Here is a 25671-nt window from a genome sequence, read left to right as displayed (position 1 = left end):
GACAATGGTGAGTGGATAACCTCTTGTTGATCGTTCAACAGGGAATTTTGATATTTGCCCGTATTGATTTCCGGAGCCTGATGAAACTATGGTGTTAGCAAAACATGTCTAGAATTAAAAAAAATATTTGTGAAAATCATTAATACCGAAGTCAAGAATATTCGACAAATGACTTTGATAACGATGTACTCAAAAAATTATTGCTGGCAAAGTGCATTCGAAAACTATAAATTACAACATAGTTTATATTGAATAACTGCTTGATCCGTTACGAAGTTAAATGTCATTCAGGTCAAGTGCAGTCAATAGTAATGACGTGTTGTTTTCTACAGATACAGTGTAAATCTGCTCAAAAGTGAAAAAAATTAGATAAGATCCTAATTTTACTCTTTGAATTCATGGTTGAAATCGGAATGATGATATTTGTAGATGCATGGTTATTATTCAAGTCACATCACTTTATTGTGACTGGACAGATTGGGAAATTTATTGAGTTTACAATACCGCAACACGTATTGCTGTTTACAATAGCTTCCTCAAGCTATTGTAACGATCGAGAAAGTTATTCAGTTTATAAAACCACAACACGTGTTTCGCTATACAATAACTTTCATGCGCGTATAGTATGAAAACGATTGAGGAAGCTATTCAGTTTGAAAAACCGTAACAAGTGTTTTTTATATAGAATGGCTACCTTGAGCGTATAGTATGATAACGATTGAGAACGTTATTCAGTTCACAAAACCGCAACCTCAATGTATACAATAGCTTCTTCAAGCGTATAGTTTGAAAACGATCGAGAAAGTTATTCAGTTTATAAAACCGCAACACGTGTTTCGCTATACAATAGCTTTCGTGGGCGTATAGTCTGAAAACCATTGTGGAAGCTATTCAGTTTGAAAAACCGTAACAGGTATATGCTCTGCAGTTTCATCATTTTCCAGACAGAGGCGACACACACTGTCTTTGTCCAAGTCTCTGCAAGCTTCGAAGGGTGAATAAACGCCTTGGAGTGAGCCAATTCTGGAAGATTCTGCCAGAAGTCCATAACTCTTCTTGCCATCCAGGTGTTAGGTGTCTGTTTGGCAAAGCCCAGGTTCTGGTCCAATGGATCCGCTTGTAGCACCCTCCTTTGCAAGAGAGTCAGCAGCTTCATTGCCTTCCAGGCCAGTATGGCCAGGAATTCAGACCAGAGACAATCTGTTAAGTCTTCCTATCGAGGAGAGTCTTTTTTGGCAGTTTGCTACCAATTTAGACGTTGCTCGGTGGGAGCCAAGAGCTTCCAAAGTCGCTTGACTGTCCGAGAATATTTTTATTGACTTGTGAGTGAGATTGGATTTATCCAATCTCTCCGCATACAATTCAATAGCGTAAATATCCGCTAGAAATACAGTCGCATAAGTTCCTAGGCAGGTAGATAACTCTGTCCGGGGTCTGCCACCAGAAACGGTAGGTGTTTTTGATCCATCTGTGAACCAACAACTATCTGCTCTTAATATTTCCTTCTCCCGCAGGATCCAGTCCTCTTTACTCGGGAATAGTACTTTATAAGGCAGTTCGTAGCTGACAGTTGGAGGCATAAAGTCAGAGGTCATTTCCAGAATGCTGTGACTTCCAATGTCAACCAACAGTCTGTTGCACTCTGCATTGAATTGATTTGTGCAATTGGCAATGTGCACAAGTCTCTATGCAGTCCATCTAGCCTCTCTTTCCATAAAAATGTGGAGAGGAGGTAGATCCAGAAGGATCTCCATGGCCGCTGAAGATGTGGTACTGATGGCACCACTGATAGCCAGACAAGCCTGCTCTGTAAGCCAGAGAGCTTCGCTTGGGCCGTTTTCTGTGAAGCCTTCGGCCTCCAAGCAATTGCACCATACGTGATGGATTTGTTTGGGACCTAAAACTCAAGTTTTACCACAAATCCTTCGACATGTCCATAGAGACATTCTGGCTTTGTGTAAAACTTCTTCCAAGTGAGCTTTCCAGGTGACTCTTTTATCAAGGACAATGCCAAGATATTTCACCTCTGTTTCAAATGGAATGACCACACCATTGAGGTAAAGTGGCGTTAGATCGTCCAATTTTCTTCTCTTGGTGAAGGGGATTTACACAGTTTTGCTGGGGTTGACAGACGTCTGCTCCCTCAGGCACCAACTGTGAACAACGTCTAACGCTCTTTGGAGGATATTACAAGCTACTTTTTTCAGAGTAGATAAAGATATTTCTCCTGAATAATTTGTAGGCAGAATACTCAAAAACATAAGTAAGACAATGTAAACATTTGGGTAGACATCTCGAAGACTGCAGATTGTACATCTTTCATATTTGCTGAAGAATCTTCGAGTTGACAATGTAAATGAATACATTCTTTCCCTAATGTCTCTTCCAAATCGTCTTTCAATTCGTGTGTATCTTATTTCAGACAAATTTTCGAAGAAATTGAGCTTTTCATATGCACTTTCATGCCCGGCCAATTGCACTCTTAAAGTATCTGAAATAGGTTAATCAATATTTATGGGAAAATTTTCTTGTCCAAAAATAGATGTTCTTTCATTGAACTGTGACTCATCTGGCTGAATTTCGTTTTTTTTTGCGAATAATATTCTGACAATAATAATCTTGGATTCCAGATGAATTATCAGTACTAGCTATTACCCGCGGGTTCGCTCGCATTTATGCCATTAAATAAGTGCCAGTACAATAGAAATGAATCAATATGAGAACTATATTTTAATGCTTGGCTGGGATTATCAATATTTAAAAATTATTACATACGATGAAGTTTTGAAAATTTAAAATATGCTTTATTGAATTGCAACAACAAGTGTTGAAAATATGAAATAAATGATTTTTAAATTGTTTAATCTTATATGCAAAACATTTTTTTTAATGACAAGTATCGTATGTTACTTGTAATACCTTCAATAATATGTGTAAAAAAAATAATTTCGCGTGAAACCGTAACAAACAAACTTACATTCGTATTTATAATATTAGTAGGATCCTATAGAAAATTCATTACAAGAATTAATTTGGACTCATTTCCATAAGAGACTTATTTTTACTTCCATTAATCTCTGATAATTTGGTATTTCAAAAATGTTGCCGCCTCTCAAATCATGGGTATATGATATATGGTTATGACATCTAAACCAAAGTCCATTCGTCCCAAAGGAAGAGCCAACAGAGCCAAGACCAAGATAGCACGCCAAGTTCGATCCAATGTCAACGTTTTGCTCACTGTTCCTTCAGATTATCGTGGCGTAATGCATCAGTAGTTCTTGCCATATGGTCGTATGGTCAATAAGGAGTATTGTCCGAGAATACCTACCACATTGTCTTGAAGTTGTGCGTCGCTTGCGAGAAGCAATATAGTAGGGGAGCCCACAATGTAAAATGGGGATTTACTCGACTGTCATAGAGACATATTAGGTTGCAAAGCTTAGATGATAAGACGAAAAAATGATATATAATATATAACATTTCATCGGTGGGGGAAGCGGTTATAGATTTTTAAATATGTAAAAAAAATACTGTTGCATGGACATACTCGAGCGCGTCAGACATTGATAGCATAAATGTCCTACGTATTTTTAATAATGTTGGTATGTTAATCTGATCGTTTGCATGATGCGGGTGGTTGTACGTAAGGGTTTAAAGTGAGAAGAAAAAAATTCAATCGAGCGCGTCAGATTTTCTGAGTGCACCCAAAAAAAGCTCTCATTCAATAATCTGACGATTTCGATCTGACGCAAACTCGCGGCCATTATTATAATGTGCAAAAAAAATTCACCATTTTGAAATTCTCAAGCGCGTCAGATTAAGATATATATGGTTCATCTTTATGTTCTAGACGTGCTGTCTCATAATCTGACGATTATCTAGAGGGATTCGCCTAATCTGACAAAAAAATATTTTTTTATTTATTTTTTCAAATCACTGAACTCAAATAATTGAAAAGCTCAGGAAATAGCACGCAAATAAATAAGCGTATGTTTTTTAAGTACAATACTTAAATGTATAAGAAAATAATTTTTGAAAAATGCTCAAAAAAATTTAACGAGTCTCTGTGATCAGCTGTGATGGCGTCATAGCAACAGAATTCAGAGTGGGGACGGAGTGAGAGAGTAACAGAAATTTGGAGAGGGAAATACAGGTGCACGCATTAAACTTTGTCGACGAATTTTTGCGGAAATCGTCAGATTATAAATTTTTTCGTTATCCTTGAGTTATTTCCTTTAAAATAAAAAAAAGAATTAGCTACGCTCGAGAATATCGAAATGACGTTATTTTTTACAACTTTGCTGCCCTCCCTTTCTTTGCGTCACTCTCAAATTGTCAGATTATTGGAATATACACTTTTCAGCATGTAATTAACTTGCCCTACCTTAATCTGACGCGCTCCAGAATTTCTGATGATAAATTTTTTTACTGATCTGATCCTTTATCCTTCACGGGCGGCCTTATATATGGGGCTCATATTGGTGGAGGTACTTAACCGGGTACAAGGTATCGCCCTGTATAATAATCTGCCGCGCTTCAGTAAATCCCGAAATCCCTGCTTGGGCTCCCCAATTAATACGAAGAAAATGTTGTCCTTGCTTGATCGTGATTTTTTGGCCAAAAACAACACTGTTATCATGCCTCAGCCACCGTTTTCATCAAATTTGCCCCCCTGTGACTTCTTTCTGTTTCCAAGATTGGAAAGACCCATGGATAAATGGCATTTTTCGACAATTGGGAAAAATAAACTTCAGGAAATTATGTACCTAACTAAAGCACTATTAGATCGGATTGGATCATGAAAACATCCTCTTTCCCAGCTGAAATTTAAAATATCTTAGGTATGGCTGATTTAATCAGGTAAGCTGTGCAATTATGTGATGTATTGAAAAGTGATTTCCATGTTGAAAGTTTTATTCGAAATTCAAAAGTAAAAACAGTTTTGGGTGTTATTTAAAAAAAAACTGTTGATTTATAATGCGACTTTTTGAGATTTGTTACATTAAATTATAAAACAATGAGTTGAAATGAATATCACATTTTTCACTTTTTAAGCGACTCAATTATATACGCCTGTTGAACAGTAACTTGGAAATTATTCATCACTCCGCTGCTTGAGGAAATAGACTACGAGTATAGTATCTTAAATTCATAAATAATATTTATACCTCTCAGGGAATATCGAACATAATTCGGATTTGTACCTGTTGAATTGAAATGCAGTGAAATACTTACCAAATTAAACACCGTGAAATAAATTGATGTTTTCTGGGAAAAAACTATCATATACAATGACGTTACATGAAGAATGTAAATGCTGTACGTGAATTTGTTCAGTACCTGGAATATTGGATACGACAGTATGGTATTGACCACACCTGAAATAGAAACATTGATTTCACTGAGGTTATTCAATAAGTTATATTCATTCACATTTTGCTATTTTGCTAACTTGAGATCCATCAGTATTGATTTCCACAACCAAATTCATAGTTTTAGTTACTAGAAATCAATTATAGCGATTTTTTCCCAAAAATTGTGTAACTCAGCAACACAAAATTCTAAGCAGTTGTGCTGAAAAATTCGTAGGCTAACATAGAAAAAATTCTTCAGAAAAATTACATTTTATTATTCAATGCAGTTGCCTTAGAGGTCGATGCAACGATTATAGCGGTCATACAATTTTTCGATGACATTTTTTTAGTACGATTTGTTTTTAGCCTCAAAATAGGTCTCAGTTTCAATGACTACCTTTTCATCGGCGTTACATTTTTCTCCAGCGAGCATTCTTTTGAGGTGTCAGAACAGGAAAAAGTCGCTGGGTGCCACATCTGGAAAATACGGTGGATGTGAAAGGAATTTGAAGACCAATTCATGCAATTTTGCCATCGTTCTCGTTGATCCGTGAAACGGTATGTTGTCTTGGTGAAACAACACTTTTTTTTTTTAATGGGGCTATTTTCCCGCGATTTCTTTCTACAAATGCTCCAGTAACGTTTTGTAACAGTCGCTGTTGATGGTTTTTCCCTTTTCAAGATAATCGAAGGATTATATATCCTGCGCATCTCAAAATACTGATATCATAATCTTTCCAGCCGACTGTTAGGCCTTTGCATGCTTTGGAGTCGGTTCACCACGAGGAGTCCACTCGGATGACAATCTTTTTGATTCTGATGTACAACGATGAAGCCAAGTTTCATCCATTATCGGGGAGGGTGGGAGAGCTTCAAGCACTGTTCAGAATAATCAATTCGTTGTTGTTTTTGGTCGCACATATAGATATTCATGCATGATCTGTTTAATAGGTTTCTTTGATATCTTAAGAGCTTCAGCTATCTTGATTGACTTCACTTGGCGGTCATCCAAAATTATTTACTTGACTTTTTTGATGTTTTCGTTGGTGAGATCCTCTTTGGGGCGTCCACTGCCTGCATCGTCCTCGGTGCTACTTTTACCTCGTTCAAAAGTAGCAAACCAATTCTCAACGGTAGATGCCAAGGATGCCATTTCCAAGTAATGTTTATCAAGCCAACCTTTGCCTTCAACAGTATTTTTTCTCACTAAAAAGCAATGCTTTAAAACACAAAATTCCTTTTCATCCATCATCATCCATTATAAATTTTCTTCAAACTAACAAAAGAATCATCGCTAAAACCGCACCACAGTGAGTCCCGTCACTTGTATGGACTACCCAAAATCCACAAGAAGGATGTTCCGCTCAGACCGATCATTAGCTCCAGAGATTCAGCTACTGAAAACTTGCCAGATTTTTATTGCCAATAATAAAACCACTGCAAGGAAAAACATCATTTTTTGTGAAGAATTTAAGGCATTTTGTCGAACTACTAGAGGCAATCGAAGTCACAGAGCAGGATCAACTGATCAGTTTCGAATAATTAATACAGTTAATTGTATGGTTTTCCTATACAGGGTTTTACAAAAACCGCGACACGTGTATAGCGAAACACGTCGTATAGTAAAAATCATACAATTAGTTTCAATATGGATTTTCATCAAGTATCGGCCAGTGAAAAGCCTCTACACTTCTACACCGACGTTCTTGTCGAAGAAGTACTTCAAATCATACAGAGGAAGCTATCCGAATAGCCGAGGGATTAGTTACTACTATAATATTTTAATTTTCTCACTCAGCTATCCAAAGATTGGCTGAATGCTTATGCCCGTTAGGGTATGCACACACAAAAATAAATCTTGGTAATTATAAAAATAATAATGGGAATTATTCTACTTTGGACCAAGGTTCTTGGTCTTTCACCATATCCACCACGTATAGCAATATTTAATACAAATGAAAGGAAACAACACTAAAATAATATTGTGCTTATTGTTTTCTACTATTATTTCTTCTATCTTGACGGCCCGAAATTTCCCAACTTTTCCAAGTCGAATAAACAGCGAAAAGTTGGAAATTTTGTGAAATTGTCACTTCAAAATTTGTGGACTGTTCAACTGTTCTCTTACTTGGGAAAATTAAACTTTTTTGGAGTTTTCAAACAACTCAGAATTTCAAAGTATGGAATCTCCAAGTTATGCATGTTGGGAAATCCCAACCTTGTCTTGGTTCTTTCCCTTTCCTGAATACCTCCTTTCTTCTCTCATTTTTATTTTTTTAATTTTTATTCATTTTTTTACTATTATTTTTTTCTATCTTCACTTCCAAACGTTTTCCCAAGTCGAAAAAGCAGGGGGGAGCTCCCCCCCATCCCCCCCATGGCGACGGCCCTGCATGGGAGTGCAGAACTAAATACATTCTTGAAGCACATCAACAACTTAAGTCCTTCTATCATTTTCACAATGGAAAAGGAACCGACATTAAAACATCTGTATACCGAAAACCAACTCACAGACAGTATCTGAACCAGAAATCCAACAACCATTAATCGACTAAGAGAGGAATTATCATGATTCTAGTAGACCGTGCTCTCGGGCTTTGTAATACAAAGGATGGTCTCGAAAACGACCTTCAACAGAATGGTTACTCAAAAGTGATGGTGAAACAGACTTTGGCTAGAAGACAGCAAGAGCTTCACAAGGAAGAGAAGCCGCCACAACCAGTACTTGTACTTTCCTACATCAGAGGATTGTCAGAAAGGATAAGAAGAATTGGGTCCAAGTATAAAATCAGAACCTGCTTTAGATCTGGGAACACTATCCGTAGCAGCCTCACGAAAACCAAGCGACCAAACGCAGACTGCAATTCAAAGAATTGCATTTACCGGATAGGCTGCGAGTGCGGAGAATCATATATCGGTGAAAATAGGAGGCCATTGGAACTTCGCATTGCCGAGCACATGAAACACACACAGCGAGGAGAAACCAGCAAATCAGGAATAGCAGAGCATATTTGGTCTCATCAACATAACATCAAGTGGGATCAAGCTGAGATCATCCATAAGGAGGAACACTGGTTTAGGAGAAAATTCAATATGTTGTCCAACAACGCATTAAGCCAAGCTAGCGTAGAGATACGCAACATATGGAAACCTATAATCAAACGGAACACGACCAACTGTTGCCAAACGGTCAGCTCCAGCTAAAACCGATAAAGCGCAGAGAGGGAAGAGGGAATAGGTGAAATCAGTCAAATGACCTATAAATAGTCAGACCTCGGAGGAATAAGTCCAGTTATCACCCGAAGACGATTTTAGATATTAACAATCAAAACGTCGTGAAGTCACGTGGCTTGGAATCTTTAAATTTTTAAATTCTCATTTATTGTTAATAATTCTCATCTCGTGTTTATAGTTCAATTTTTTGATTGTTGCTTGTATTTTATTTCTTTGTAATTTCATTTTGTTTGCTCAATATGATTGTTATTGTTCAGCCAATCCTTTTAATTTATATCATATTAGACAATGGAAGTCTGAACTAATGAAATGTAACAAAAATTGAGTCACTCAAAATGTTCCCATCCCAAAAACTAATAGTCCGATAGCTGTGAAATTGTACACTATCTTTTGATGGTTTATTTTAACTAAAAATCATATGGATTCAATACTAGTAGCCTAGTACTGTGTTAGCCTAGGAACTTTCAGCCCATCTAGTATAAGTAGGTACAAGAAATGATATAAAATTGAAGGATGAGAGTGATACGCCTCTCGCAATATATTTGATATATCAACAATTTCGTAGTGGCTCTTTGAATAAATTGGAAGTTAAAGCAATCATACCATGTGAAAATACTTATGTGAAATGAAATCTCAATCGTTCAAACTGAAAAAAAAACTAATTGGAAATTCTCAGTAGAAGTTTTTTCAGATACGAATAGAAGAATCTGCTAATAACTACACGGAAAAAAAAGATTTGTTACTTCAAAGAAATTTATTTAGTCTAATTTATTTCATCATTTTGATTAAATATCATTCATTCCAAACGACGTGTGTATTGTATCGATTAGATGATAATTTTGCGGAGACAAAATTAAATTCTCATTTTAATTTCTCTAATATTTCAATTCAAGAGGTCTTTTACTTAGTCAAATGAATTGTGGATCATTTCAAGAATAAAATTTATTGAGTTCTCAAAATAATTCGATTAAGTCAAACAATATAATTTCATCAAATCAAAAGTACGTCTGTTGAATGAAAACTTTCCAATTCAGTTTAGCAGTATGGGGTGCTGATTCGACACTAATATATATTTGAATCAGTTGAAAATGTATTTTCACTTCAACAATACATATCAATACATTCAACTAAATTTGGAAATAATTTCAAGCTTATGGATAATTTCATTTCAATATATTAATTATTTGTTGGCTTGAAAAACTAAATTATTTCCTTGAAAGAAATGATATAGTTGAAATAATCCTAAGGAATATAACTGCCGTGGCAGCATTGCCAAGATTGTGATAAAATAGAATAATCTACTTCTCACTGCAGAAAAATAGGGACATGGTGTTTTTTTATTTTTCTACAGCAAAAGAAGCTTTCAAAATAGGTTGTATAATTTGAGCCTTGCTTTTAGGTAGATATTTACAAGCGTTTTTCCAGCCAAATGGAGCTAACGTTTCAGATGCATATCAAATAATAATAATCTCTTTTTATGTACAATCACACTATACTGACGGAAAGAGCTGTAAGTATTATGATTTACAACTGAAACAACAAATCATAAAAGAAATAATGGTAAAATCAACTTCAAATACATTTGTTGTCGTAATTTCGAAATAAAGGCATCGGCATATCGGCAACCCTGTTCTTTATGAGTGCCGGTCGGCACCATTTGTGTTTGCGCAAGATCCATAAACTAATCACGAATATGAGAATAAAATGTGTTTTGCGTTTTGCAAGTAGGTAACTGATAACAAGAGGTTAGCGGTTTACAGTTTCTTTTCAATTACAGTGGTTTGAAGTTTTTCCGTGTTTTCACAGGTATGTTGGTATTTATATACTTTATTCCATATTTTGAAATAATTATGATTAGCATGTATTGGACATCGTTTCTTGCCTCCACAAAAGTGGCTTGAAGTTCTCTTTCTCTCTCTATATTTAATGGCTTTTGCTTCCATTGAGGCGCATTAAGCCATGGCTTGAAACTTGAAGTTCTTAGTGATAAATGACTGGAGGAAGGCTTCGATGTTTTCAATTATCTTTTTAAGAAAGTGGAAGTTGGTGAGTGAAATGATTATCGTTGAGAGGTAGGTTAAGCAGGTATGAATACACTGGGTACCTAGTTGGCCTTCAATCTTTGGATACGGAGGGATTGGAGATTTTCAGAGCAAATACAATTAGGGTGTTTGCCACAGAAATAGGTGTAGGTAACCTATACAATGCAATTTCCAATTGCAAATTTCTTACTCAATAAATAATTGAATGGCGCCGTAAACAATGATTTCATTTTCATCCGGTATAATAGTTTATTTTAAAAATATGAAGATTTTTCTTTTAAACAATATTGTGAAATTATTAGTTTTCACTCGTAATACTTTATTAAAATCGGTAGGACCGAAAAAGGAAAGTTATTTGTAACATATTTACAGAAATGATAACATCCAACAAAACTGCACGAACTCAAAACATTCAGTATCTCTTTTATTTTTAGAAATGGAGGAATTTCTGAATGATTTAGGATTACACGACTGGTTGGCATTTTTAAAGGTAAAAAAATACATATATTTATCTCCCACTAATATACTTTAAACACATACTTTCCAAACAGAAAATGATGTAACCTTAGAGATTGCCAAAAGACTGACTGATGAAGAAATAAAAGAAATTATTGCCTCAATTGGCAAACGAAAAATATTTAAAGAAGCAATTCATAGAATAAATGAAGAATCGTATATAACAGAGGTATGTCTTTCATTCGTAACTTTTATTATGAATATGTATACCATTACAATTAAAAACATTCAGTTTTCTCAAATAACTATTTATTTTTCTGATTTGCTGTAGATACTTATTATTATTGAGGTCTGCACCTAAGTAATTAAATGCTAGAATTCTCAAATTTAGTAGATTTGAAATCCTGAAAGTTATGGTTGGAGAGCTAAGTAAATTTTGTCATCACAGTCATATTTTTAATCAAATTATTCTGTGATGAAGTACGTCATTGTTTTTTCCTATTATCAAAAAATAAGGATACCTCGGTTTGTTAAATTGAATTTGTACAAAAAAAATAATAATTATATTTTTCTATTTCTATGAGATAATATCCAAGCTAGTTAGTAGAAATTGATCCAATAGTATTATTGCAGAAATGTAGACAATCACTAATTTCTGTTCTCTTTCATTTTAGAACATTACTTCAGATTTCGAAATCAACTCCAATTGTTTTTTGGTAGATGTCACCAATAGTGATAATGATAACACGTCTTCACTTCTTGTATCACACTCGCCTTCAACATCAGGAACTTCCACCAAATCGATTGACTACCACGAAGCTATTGTTGAAAACCATAGAGAAGTTGCTTTTTGTGGATTGGAAAATGCCTTCAAACCCATACTATTTCCGTACTTTGATCTCAAAACATTATTGGAGTCCTCTCCTTTAGGATTACTAGTCATAAACTATTATGAGAAACATAACTGTCTTGATAATTCAAAGAGGACACTCTTGGTAGATATTGTGTGCAAAAAAATTTATAATTATGTTGTAAAACACAGACTCATACATAGTGATTATAATGTTCTTACAGCAAAAATTATAACACTTTTTCCAACAGAAACTGCTGGTACATACTACGTACCAGCCGTCTCAAAAAGGAACTCTATCACAAATAAGCCACAGGTAGCCAAAGGACGTTTGGTTGATAAAATCCGAAACCTTCTGAGGTTGAGTAGAGACATTCAGAAAGAAAAAACTGTTTCAATACCCAAGGTCAGTCAAATTAATATAGGTGAAGATATTAAAGAATATAAATCTTGGCTCGACACTAGGATTGAACCCTGGTCGGAAGTGATAGAAAAATGGAAATGCACTTTTAATATGAGGAGAATAGCAGTGGCTAGCACTGTAGATGATTTTTTTTCTCAGTGGCCGATTTTGAGAGACCCTCGAGCAGTATTGTTGGTATGTCTGTCATAATTTCCAAACAGATTCTAGTTAAAAAAAAAAATATTCTATTCATTGATTCAATCCTGATTTCTGTTTTTTTTTTCAGATAAACATAGATTACGACCTGATATTTCCAGATGCTCCTACGGTAGCTTTACAAATCGATTGGTTCCATTTCATAGAAAAAATAATAACTTTGAAGGGTGGTTCCATTAGGGACAAGAGAGCCCTTCATTTAATAGAAACTCTAAAGATAGAAGACATTTCAGATGGTAAGCCAATTTAAGGTTTATATATGTATCGTCCCTAAATTCTTCCTTTAAAAAATTTACTTTATATTGAATATCATCCATACCATGCAAAAAATTGCAGGGTATGGATGAAAATGCGTTTTTCCCAATCAAAAGTATCCCATCATTTTTCTATTTAAATAATTCAACTTTTGTTGCAGATACCAAAGTTGCACTGCAGTTAAGTTTGCTTCCAGTTCTGGTGCCTCCTAGAGGTAGAGCATTGTTGAAGACAAAGAAACATTGGAAGTTTTCATCTGCGGAGGTACTGGATAGTATATTGATGCATGTCAAGGTAATGATACATTTGAAGAATGATCGTTCTATTACAAAGATATATATATATATATATATATATATATATATATATATATATATATATATATATATATGTATGTATATATATATATGTCTGTATATACATATCTGTATGTGTATATATATATATATATAGATTCACAGGATCTCTCAGTCAAAAAATCAAAAATGAAACTCTGCGTTACTTAGCCAAGCTTTCGCTTCTAATGGGAAGCTTCTTCAGGGCCTATAATTTAATGAGTTGAGCCATTGAATAACATTACAAATAATACTTACAGTAAAAATGAGCGAAAAGCAATAAATTGAACATATAAATTGACGAGAAAGTTATACATGTATAGGAATTTTTATGGGTTTGACAAATGTCATACCTTCACATAAATGTAATCAATGTCAGTTCTCTTATTCATACAATCAGAAGACTTATTAATTTCAACCATTTCAAGAAAAATGGGTTTGGAAATATTTTTTTCTGAAATGGTTGAAATTAATAAGTCTTCTGATTGTATGAATAAGAAAACTGACATTGATAATATCAGCAATATATACAGTAACTTACTGGAACTACATCAAAAACATAATAATAATGAAATTGTATCAATCAATAACTCTTTCTTCAGAGTCAAAACTTATGAAATCATCATACCCATTGAAAAATGACATTTATGTGAAGGTATGACATTTGTCAAACTCATTAAAATTCCTTTACATGTATAACTTTCTCGTCAATTTATATGCTCAATTTATTGTTTTTTCGCTCATTTTTACTGTGAATATGATTTGTAATGTTATTCAATGGCTCAACTCATTAAATTATAGGACCTGAAGAAGTTTCCCATTAGAAGCGAAAGCTTGGCTAAGTAAAGCAGAGTTTCATTTTTGATTTTTTGACTGAGAGACCCTGTTAATCTATTCTACCGTACATTTCTCCAGTCGCTAAGATTATCCACTATATATATATATATATATATATATATATATATATATATATATATATATATTATATATATATATAAAACAACACTGCTCAAACTAGAGAGTAGAGCCTAGAGGATGACAGTACAACCAGCTGTTGTTCGTCAAATACCCTTTGTCTTCCTTGATTGCATTATCTCAAAAGATGACTAATTGCTGGGATGCATTTTCGAAGAGTAGGCCTTCAATTACACTACTTCACCGAGCTATGTTGTTCATTATACATTTTTATTTTCATTTGTGAAAAAAGTATTTTGTATTATTTTGTATATGTATTATTTTGTAGATCCCAGGAGACATCGAAAAATCAATATGTGATTACAGAGAGAAAATGTTTGACATGAATCAAACTGTGCAACCTTACATCCTTATTGAAGGGCCTAGTCTGCAAGAAATCAAGTCTGTCTATGTGGTAGTTGACAAAATCAGATATCAAACTGACAGTATTCTAAATGCTGTGGATTTGACCTACAAAATATTCCATGTTGCCAATGCTTCCTACCCGTCCAATCGGAATATTTATGGTTGTTAGTTCAAAAAACTATTTACAAGGTATCAACCCCTCATGACAAAGTTATTCCTTATATATTACATATTATTGAAAATCTCCAACAAATGTAAATAAGTTTGGGAAAACCTTTGGATGAATATTGTGCGAAAGCATTTTATTATCGTAAAAAAAACATATGTTTTCCAATATCGGTTGAATCCCTTATTAGTAAAAATGAAATGCCACATATGTGATTCGTCTTTCAACAATCCTAACTTGTATATATCACATCTCAATTATCAGCATGATATATCTGACAAATACATTTGTCATGAAGTTAATTGCCACCGTGTTTTTAACAGACGAAATGCTTTCAAAAGACACATTATTTTAAATCATTCAGATGGTACTACTGAAGTTCACTCATCTTCATTAACCAGTACAAACTCATCAATAACAACTGTTGATGATTTAGTAAATGTTGAAAATATCTCCACTCCCGATATTAAATCTTTCATTTCTTCAACCAAACCTAATGTGACGTTAGCACAAAATTCGAAGTTTGATATAGATTCATTTTTTAGTATTTTGCGTTCATCTGTAGAAAAATTCATTGCTTTACTTTATTCTTCACTAACACTGAATCGTTCTGTTATACAGGAAATAATATCTGCTACTTCAGATTTGTTATCATCAGGAATTTTAACTGTGATCAAGACAAATGTGTTATCTATGAATCAGTCAGAAATTGATGAAGTCTTTACTGCATTGGAAAATCCTTTTAAACATCTTGACACGGAATACAAGCGATTTAAATATTTTGAAAATTCTAATTATTTCATTAAACCTGAACAGTTTTTGATAGGCTCAGTTCCAGAAACACATAGAAAAAATCAAACAATTTCAGTGGGTTTAAAACAGAAAGTTGGGTATTTTGTACCTATCAGAGCACAATTGAAAGTATTACTAGAAACTCTTGGACTTTATACATTGATGACAGAGTATAGAGAAAAAGTTCTCAAAGAGAAACTTTCAGAAGATTCTTTTAAATGTAATATAATGCAAGGTGATTTGTGGCAAATGTATTTGAATAAAGTGAAACATAAAAATGTGTTTCCTCTCATAATATATTTTGATGAATTCGAAACTTGTAATCCTTTGGGAAGTCATGCTGGTGTTTATAAGCAGGGTGCAGTTTATTTTTCCATAGCTTCCTTGCCTCAGCAGTATACCACTAGATTAGAAAATATTTTTTAGTAATGTTATTTCATAGTGATGATCGTATCACATTCGGCAATAAGGCAGTGTTTGATATCCTCATTAATGAATTGAAATATTTGGAAGATAAAGGTATCGCTATCAATTGCAACGGTAATGTGGAACAGGTTTATTTCTCAATGGTATTATTAATTGGTGATAATTTGGGATTACACTCCTTATATGGACTTGTGGAGTCATTTCAGGCTAATTTCTATTGCAGATTTTGTAAATGTCACAAGCATGATATGAAAAAATTATGTAAAGAAGAACAGACACTTTTGAGAACTGTAGATGAATATGATGAAATGGTTCTGGAGAAGTCGTATGGTATTAAGGAAAAATGTGTATTTCATGATTTACCAAATTTCCATATATTTAATAACCTGACATGTGATATAATGCATGACTTATCTGAAGGTGTTCATCGATATGGCTTAGCTAAAGTAATAGAAAGTCTCGTTAGTCAAAATTTTTTTAGTCTAGATTATTTAAACCAGAGGATACAATTTTTCAATTATAATTCATCCGAAAAAAATAAGCCCCCTCAACTAAAAGCCAATCACATAAAAGAGGGATGTATAATTTTATCATCTTCTGAAATGATGTGTTTGGTTTTGAACTTGAGACTCATTGTAGGAGATTTAGTTCCAGAAAATAACGAAGTGTGGGGATATTATCTATTATTATTGGAAATAACAGAAATAGTAATCGCTAGTTCAATTTCAAATCCCACAATAGAATTACTCAAATCTTTAATAGAACAACATAATCACCTATATGTTCATCTTTTTAAAGATAATTTAAAACCAAAATTCCACTTTTTACTTCATTATCCTAGAATTATTAGCAAAGTCGGTCCACTGTGTAATATACAAACAATCAGATTTGAAGCCAAACATAAAGAACTGAAAACAACTGCCTATGTTACTAGTAGCAGAAAAAATGTTTCACTTACTCTTTCACTAAGATCACAACTCAAGTTTTGTCATCGTGTAATGTCCCATCAAGTTTTGAAAGATGTATCACTCTTAGGTAATATATATGAACTCCCGAAAGATGACCAACAATTAAAAAAACTCATAAATGAATCAAATTATGATTTCTGCATCAGTTGGTTTGAGTGCAATGGTATAAGATATAATAATCAGTCTATTTTAATTTATGATATAATTGATAACATTCCCCAATTCTGCCAAATTGTTCATATTGTAGTTTATGAAAATGATATATTTTTCATGATTTCTCCTCTGACTACAGTGAACTTCAATTTACATTTAAGAAGTTATAAAGTTGAGAGTTCCCCAAACTGCTTAAAATTGGCCAAGTTTCTTGATTTTAAAAATAATGTACCTACTTGTTTGAATCGTTTACCGAATGGTGAAACATATGTTTTCATTTCAAAATCATTATAATTTGGTTTTGCTTCCCTTATTTTTATTCATTTAGGAGACTGAAAATCCAAATATGTTAATGTTTTAGATAGAATTAACCAGCTGTAAAGAATTTTAATTTTTGTTAAATATTTGTAGAAATCCATTATAATTTATTAGTTGTTTGAATAAATTTATTACTACAATTTCTTGATTTTTATTTATATTTTGTTCATTCTCATGTTGAAAAATTTTCCATGGCATTTACATAATCAGTTCAGAATATGAAATATTATCCGCAAGACTCCCATCAGCAGCTGATTAAAAAATCGTGATATGTAAGTAGATCAATAATCCAGTCGAGAAAATGATACAAATTGTATTTCATGTATTAAGAAATTGGATTGTTGAACAAACTATAATATATTCTCACAATTATTCTATAACTTGATCTATGTCAATTGGAGATTCATGTAAATTCGATCACTGACTCTCTGTATTTCTGATTCTGCCGAAAAGTACTTTTCTCAATACTAAAACTATGTAATGCTTTTTATCTACAAATTTCATGTATAATCGAATCAGCATCAGCAGGAGATAACAACAATCGATGGTCTAATGATCTTTTTTATGGGAAAATATTTGACGGTAAAAAGCATATTAAAGTTTTAGAGAAGAGAAAAGTAATTTTCAGTAGAACCGATCTGAAGCTCCGTTACTACCAACGAGATGCTGGTACTCAAATCAGTATAATATTTGGTTGATTGAATCCAATAACCAAATTCAAACAAGAGGGAAGGATTTTGATTTGTAACTTTATTTCATTTGGTTCATCATTATTCATACTTATTTTGAACTTTCGAAATGCTTTACTCTATCAGCAAGATACTCACAATGATGTATAAACATTGTTCGTTCAACTACTATTCATTATTAGTTCAACAAAATCATTACTTCAGTGGAAATCAAAACAAGCAAAGTTCTCCATCATCCTGCAGATATATTATGTTTCTTCAACATAACTTTCACTCAAATAGAAAATACATTTGATTATTTCAATCAGATCCACTATTTCACCCATCTTTAAATTTTGTTTGTTTAATAGAATATTCGAATTACTCTAAATCATTCTCACTATCAATTAGACAAAATATTACTTGAATTCAATTCTTCTTTGAATTGAAATAACTAATGGATGTGACTGTTTCAAACAAATATTTGTTTGATACAATGAACATATGCTTGAAGAAATAGTTGGGAGTCAAGAATTCTTTTTTCTTGCATCAACAAAATATTTTGTCGTGCATATATGACACTTTTATTTCTTTGAATGAAGTGAATTTTCTTTCATTTAACAAATCTTTTTTTTCCGTGTAACTCCCTCAAACAATATTGAATTACAAGTGATCATTGTTGGCTTTTTCGATACATTTGGTATTTGTTTTTATTTTCTTGACAAGATTTTATTGATAGTCATTGAATCTATTCCTTTATTTGAAAAGACCGATAATGGGGAATGTTCCTGACGAAAATCAAGTAGTTTTCATAAAATAGTTCTAAAACAACCTTTTTTTTCTGTAAATTATTTAAATACTTAAAAAGATGAATGAAATGATGCATTCAACATTCAAAGCGATTCGTTTCTATTTCACCATTTGGCAACATCGGTTATAGCTAATAAAGGACAATGAATCTGTTACCTGTATGAGACAAACAAAGGTGACATATCTCAGAGGCGTGCTGTTCTGTTTACTTATGTTCTGAGTTCTGAGACATTCTGTGACGTATGACATTTTGTGCACCTAACCTATATAACCTAACTCTATATAAATAAATAACAAAACAACTGTTGTTTATGTGGCTTGTGGAGGTGGTATTGAACTATAATTTATATTTTGCCTTAATTCTTGATTTATAAAGATAATTTTCTTTTTTTAAAGTAGAATATCTAGGTACGTATGAATTATTTCAAATTGATATAGGCGCTGTTGCCAATATGTGAATTAGAAACAAATCCCTTTAAAAATTAAAACCCAACATTGAGGAACATTCCCCATTCTACACCATGTGACATTACCTCCTCGATTAGTACAGCATGCCCAGATTATCCATCCAATAGCTAAAGCCCATGCTGGTCTCACGAGTGCGATGTAAAAAGAGTTTCCTAACCTGTCATAATACGGTGTTCTCAAGGTGCTGTGACCTCCGAAAACACAGGTCAGTATTACCCCGAAACTACATATCCAGGTCAGAAGCGATAATATCTGTAAAAATAACTTTTTAGTTATTTATCAAACCTTCAATTCAATCTTCACCTTTGGTATTTTTGCATATTTGGAAGAGTCTCTGGTGAGGTAGTAACCGAGCATAGCTCCTATAAGCCATGGCGAAGCCCTGTTGTGGGTTTTCAAATAGTAGTCATTCATGTAAGTTTGAACGGGAACCCTGTTGAATTCAAACATAAATGTTTCAGTGATGATAAACTCTTATTAATGGTCATCTGGTTTGAGTTATTTTTCATAGATCACCATCAATATCAAAAACTTTTGTCTACGTCGTATTCTTACGTTGGGTTACGTTGGCAAAAGTGCACTGATTCAAATGACACCTATTTCGAATAAATTGAATAAGTATTCACCGAGATATTACAGTTTAAAGTAGGCTCATAAAAACTGATAACGTTTGAAACAACCTCACAACCTGATCATAGTAGAATAATACAACCAGTAGGCTCTCTTACCACGTGATCCGTCCTAGTTGCCGGGGACCTTCAACCGCTCTTTTGATGAAATTCTCACTAGTCCAGTCATTATAGTAAGTTCACCTCGGAATTCGAGATACCCAGCTGTAAGTCTGTAAATACTTGTATATTGACACCCTAAAAGTTGTCTCAAAACCTACATATGGTAGGGTGTAAGCAACTATTGAATTTCAAGGTCAAAGGTCACAAAAATCGGTTTTTTGCGCTTTTTTTGGGAATATCTCGTTTCCTATGGTTTTTTTGCTATTTGTACTTATCATCAATATTGTAGAATACAAAATTCTCTACACAAATTTTGTTTAAAAAAATTTTTTATACGGTGAACCGTTTTCGAGATAGAGGCCGGAGAGTACGCGGTCACAGCATCACTTCAGGTTAACCGGTGCCACCGGTCGAAAACGCGCCATATATAGTCAATGAACTATCGATAAATCAATGATTATAAATATTTGTCAATTTTTATTAACTATTATATTATATTTTATCATTTTTTTCCTAACTTATCCACTTTTTATTCAGTATTAATTTATTAAGCAACACTTACCTTCCCATGTAATTGCAGAATTGTTAATGAAAATATAGGAAGTATATTTGAATTTTAACCTTATTATTATTCATAACTTCTTACATGATAAAAAAAAGAAAACAAATAAATTATGAATTAATCTTTTTATTAAAAAATATCATTGAATACATTTATTTTTATTGAAAGTAAAGAAATGGAATAAAGGGTACAAAAACTACAATTTATAATTTTAATCATCTTCTTCCTCTTTATCGTCGTCTTCTGGCTGCTGGTAAATTTCAAACTGGTCTTCATTATCGTCTTCAACGACATTTGTCTCAAGTTCTTCCATACTTTCGGGGTCAAAGGTTCCATCTTCGTTAATGTCGCTCTGATATGGTAGAGCATTGAGACAAGCTTGCCCATTACATTGGCCACAAGCTAAAGAGCATTGCAAGCCCGCTTTCCTGCATCCGCATCGCGAACCACAACCACTCTTGCAGTTGCAGAAAATTGTATTTAGCAAATCTTCTGGATCAGGTGGTAAAATTGTCATGATAGGCTCCAGAAAATCGTTTCGCATTGCCCAACCCCATACCTGGGGTTCCAAATCATGTCCTAACCAAGTTTGAACTTGATAATATACACGGTTGAAATGTTGATGAGCAGCTGTACTTGTTGGTGGAATATTTGAAAGCTGCACAGGTTTATTAAGTTTTGTAGACTTGACTTAATGCATATAACGAAGATTATCGAGACTTTTCAAAGATTTCGGAGCATTATAGACTGCCAATAAGGTTTGAGTTCCACTCTCTAATAACCTCTGGGCCGATCAATTTTCTTCCTCAAATGCTGCAGCTAGTTCATCCAAATTTGTCAGTTTCTCAAAAACTTTTAAAAATGATTTTTTTCTCTTTTTAAAAAGCGCAGAAGTTGTGTCACAGCCACTTAATGCGTGCAGAAATAAAATATGTTTTTTAGAATGAGGATAATTATCAAAACTTTTAGTCGAGTATATCTCCGTTTTTACATTACCTTTCCCAACTTTTTCAAAGAAAATTTCTTGTTCGTAAGACAGTGTACGCCCAATTAAAATGGCAAGTAAATCAATATCCTGTCCTATTATAACTGCAGTTTTTTTAGACTTTGATTCTTCGATTGCAGTTTCAACAATAAGAACATCGGCATCATCTCTGGCTTGTTTAGTAGTAATATTTGCAGCTTGTAATTTTTCAATTAACATATTAATGAACTTATCTTTGTTATTTCGATTTGACGTAGTGAAAGAATTTTAAAATTTACAGATTTTAAAGAGGCACTAAATTATTTTCTATTCAAAATGTCATTAGTGTAAATGGGAATGTAATTATATTATGATTTAAGTTTTTCTCTTAATTATTTTTTAATTTTAGTAAACGATTATCAGTATTATTGAATAGATATAGATTTAATGCATGAAGAAAATTATAAAATATAATATAATAGTTAATAAAAATTGACAAATATTTATAATCATTGATTTATCGATAGTTCATCAACTATATATGGCGCGTTTTCGACCGGAGGCACCGGTTGACCTGAAGTGATGCTGTGACCGAGCGCTCTCCGCCCTCTATCTCGAAAACGGTTTACCGTATAAAAAATTTTTTTAAACAAAATTTGTAGAGAATTTTGTATTCTACAATATTGATAATAAATACAAATAGCAAAAAACCCATAGGAAGTGAGATATTTCCAAAAAAAGCGCAAAAAACCGATTTTTGCGACCTTTGACCTTGAAATTCAATAGTTGCTTACACCTATCATATGTAAGTTTTGAGACAACTTTTAGGGTGTCAATATACAAGTATTTACAGACTTACAGCTGGGTATCTCGAATTCCGAGATTCTTACCTAATTGAAGCTTAAATGACTGGATTACACCCAAAGAGCGTTCAGTGCTGTAGAACCGAAGGATTCGACGGTACCACGTGCATCGGATTAGTTATAATAAACGGTCAGAAATTGATATTGTGTTTAGTTTATTCGCTGTTGTTATTATTGTTTTTGGTTTTTGTAGCTGATTATAATCTTCTATAATATCCTTAAATTCATTTTTTATATGAGCGTACGCCTATGGTAAAATAATGAAATTGGCTCCGAACTTCGTTTCGAGGGGACCGAAAACTTTGTGAATTTATGAATGAAAGTAGTGGGAGTGGACTTACTGGTTGATTTATTATACTATGACCTGATAACAATTTTTCTCCCAAATTTTTTATTGAATGTGCCTACAGGCAAGCCTTATCCAGAATGATATTGAAATGAAAGCGACACTAAATCCCAACAATGTGAGGATTCCTTGTCTTAGGCTTTTAATATCTATAATAATATCGAAGAAAATACGAAATAGCTTTCTTTAATATTTTTCAAATGTAGATTTTGAAAAAAATTGTCTGAATGAAGAATGTTCTTGAAATCAAGTTACCAGAAAATTTCCCATTTTAGATTATTTTAACAGCTTCCTGATAATTATTTCAGGATTAATTTTATTTATTTGTATCTAACTAGGTATGCTTGGTTGAGTGGAAGAAAAGCTATGTATGCTTAATTATCCGGTCAAATTAGACTAAAAAATAAGAGTGAAGGTACATAAATAAAAAAAAAATTGCAAATGCATGTAATTGTTCAAAACATAGTTGAAAATGAGATTTTGAAATTCCGAATGATTGCGATACCTGGAAAAATATGTATTCGAAGTCAAAGGTCAATAATCTCGAAAAAAATTGTATTTTCGCGATTTTCAGGAAAACGGCGAGTTTCATCATAAAATAACCTCAGATAAAAATTGTAGATCATAAAATTCTCTACAAAAAATGTATTGTTACTTTTTTTTTAGAGCCACCGTTTCTGAGATACGACGAGTCAAAAAGTTGTAATCGTCATTATAAGCATAAGTATGCCACGTATATACATCTCTTAAGTTGTGATTTAAGTAAAAATATTTTTCTTTTGGTATACATGAGTATAAATATAAGAATATCAGGTAGAATGAAATCCAGTCCCTTAATTTGTACGCTAGTGTACCTTGAGCCAACATCTGTCTCCCTGTTCAGTACGTACGTAGACATTTTGGTGCCAGAATTTCGGACGTATTTGATGGCTATGATGATTACACGAGAAATACTAAAGCTGCAGAACAATGTCGTCGAACATTAGCAACATCTTCATCTTCCGATATTCTATTCTTACAGTCAACAGAAATTTCTTGCAAATACTCACAACAAATCTCGGTTCATTTCAATGTTGAAGGATAAGTTTATTGGCGAAACTATATTGGTTAAACAGGCTAATAACGATGCCGACGTACTGATTATTGAAACAGCTATAGAGCAATTTAATTTGACAAATACAACTATTGTTGTTGGTGAAGATGTAGATTTACTCGTACTTCTTACTGCTCGAACTCCACCTGAAAAAACTATTTTCTTTCTAAAGCCAGGAAAAGCTCAAAGTCAAATCGAAATATATTCGTCAAAAAGTTTATCTACTTTTGCAAAGAGTCAAAATCATGTACTATTTTTACACGCAATAACTGGCTGTGATACGACGTCTGCATTTTACAGGAGGGATGAAGCAACAGCCTTTAAAATGTTTGAAAAACAAGATTTAGTTCAATGTGCTGAAGTTTTCAAAAAAAGTAATTCGACTCAACAAGAAATTATCACCAACGGGATTCTGTTTCTTCTTCCTATGTACAAAGCTCCGAAAAAAACCACCTGCTTAGATAAGTATCGATATGCATGTTTAGTAAAAAACACTAAAAATAAGAAACAGGTGCAATTAGCTTGTCTTCCTCCAACCTCAGTTGCTGCTCATCAACATCTTTTCCGGGTATATTACCAAGTTCAAGTGTGGCTTGGTTATCAGCAAGACCCAAAAGACTGGGGTTGGAAGTTGGTCGACAATGCATTAGAACCTATTCAGACTTTACTCCCACCTGCGCCGGAAAAACTGCTGAACACAATTTTTTGATACTGTAAAAAGGGATGCAGCGCTAAATGTGGTTTTAAAAAAGTTGGACTGTTGTGTTCTCTGGCATTTACACATTGTCAAGGCCAGTCATGTTCTTATGTTGAATACTCAATAGTGGAGGATTCATTTGATACCAACGAGGAAACATGCGATACATCACTCTTGACGCAGTTTACCTACACCCAGGATGAACATCAAGAAGAAGAAGAAGATCAAGAAGAAAAAAAAAGACCAAGAGAAGAACGACAAGAAGAAGTATTTGAAGGTTATGACTCAGATGAATACATTTTTACATTTTTTAAATTTCAATCGCTTTTATAATTTCCAACCCTTCCTAATATATTTTATTATGCAAGCTTTCAATTTGACAGAATCACAACAGACATGTGGAATAGACCTACTAGGGAAACCACGTTAAAAAAATGCGCTAAGTACACTACCTCATACGTGGCGTGGAAACGTGTGCATATAATGACGATTACAAGTTTTACAACTTTTTGACTCGTCGCATCTCAGAAACGGTGGCTCTAAGAAAAAAAAGTATCAATATATTTTTTATAGAGAATTTTATGATCTGCAATTTTTATTTCAAGTTATTTTATGATAAAACTCACCGTTTTCCTGAAAATCGCGAAAAGCCAATTTTTTTCGAGATTTTTGACCTTTGACCTCGAATAAATTTTTTTCCAGACATGGCAATCGTTCGGAATTTTAAAATCTTATTTCTAACTATGTTTTGAACAATTACACGCGTTTGCAGCTTGTTGTAAATTTATGTACCTTCCAATGTCTAGATTGACCGGATTATAACTCCGCCAAGTGAAATAGCAGGCCATTTATTATTATTATTATTTATCAAATCGAAATATCTTACTTAGGGTATAAGTTCGTAGTTATCCCAGACAACTGCTCACTATACGCTGTCCAGAACGATGCGCCTATTGATGCTAGAGTGGCTGACACTAGTACAGTTATAGCTGATTTTGGGTATTTTGTTAAAAGCAACAGTATGAATGGTGAAAATAGATACAACTGCATGTCGATGTTTAGGTACCATGATTGTCCAACGCACTGGAAAATTCAAAAGATACGTGATGTACCATTTCTTATACCTTCAAATTGAATATTTGAAATCAAATTTTCATTTTTGTACTCCGCCTGGAATA

The 25671-nt window shown here is 33.4% G+C and overlaps 1 protein-coding gene across 3 annotated transcripts in view; it reads right to left on the bottom strand.

Moving 5' to 3' along the window:
- LOC111501931 (nose resistant to fluoxetine protein 6) overlaps positions 1-25671 on the bottom strand; it is an 84457-nt gene that overhangs the window by 17064 nt on the left and 41722 nt on the right. For all 3 annotated transcript variants that reach the window (XR_012465221.1, XM_074174176.1, XM_074174177.1), the window contains exons 8-11: positions 25380-25576; positions 19541-19670; positions 19303-19489; positions 5239-5381 (exon numbers count right to left, since the gene is read on the bottom strand). Coding sequence is in view for 2 of the 3 variants with exons in the window: in XM_074174176.1 (XP_074030277.1) it covers positions 5239-5381; positions 19303-19489; positions 19541-19670; positions 25380-25576 (657 nt within the window). In the remaining variant the exon portion in view is untranslated. The remainder of the gene's footprint in view (positions 1-5238; positions 5382-19302; positions 19490-19540; positions 19671-25379; positions 25577-25671) is intronic.

This window comes from Leptinotarsa decemlineata, unplaced genomic scaffold, assembly GCF_025532065.1.
Source record: "Leptinotarsa decemlineata unplaced genomic scaffold, Ldec_3_MD MMD2_tig00000505_RagTag_RagTag, whole genome shotgun sequence".
In the NCBI taxonomy this organism is placed as follows: Eukaryota; Metazoa; Arthropoda; class Insecta; order Coleoptera; family Chrysomelidae; genus Leptinotarsa; species Leptinotarsa decemlineata.
This window is presented reverse-complemented; position numbering and strand designations above follow the sequence as displayed.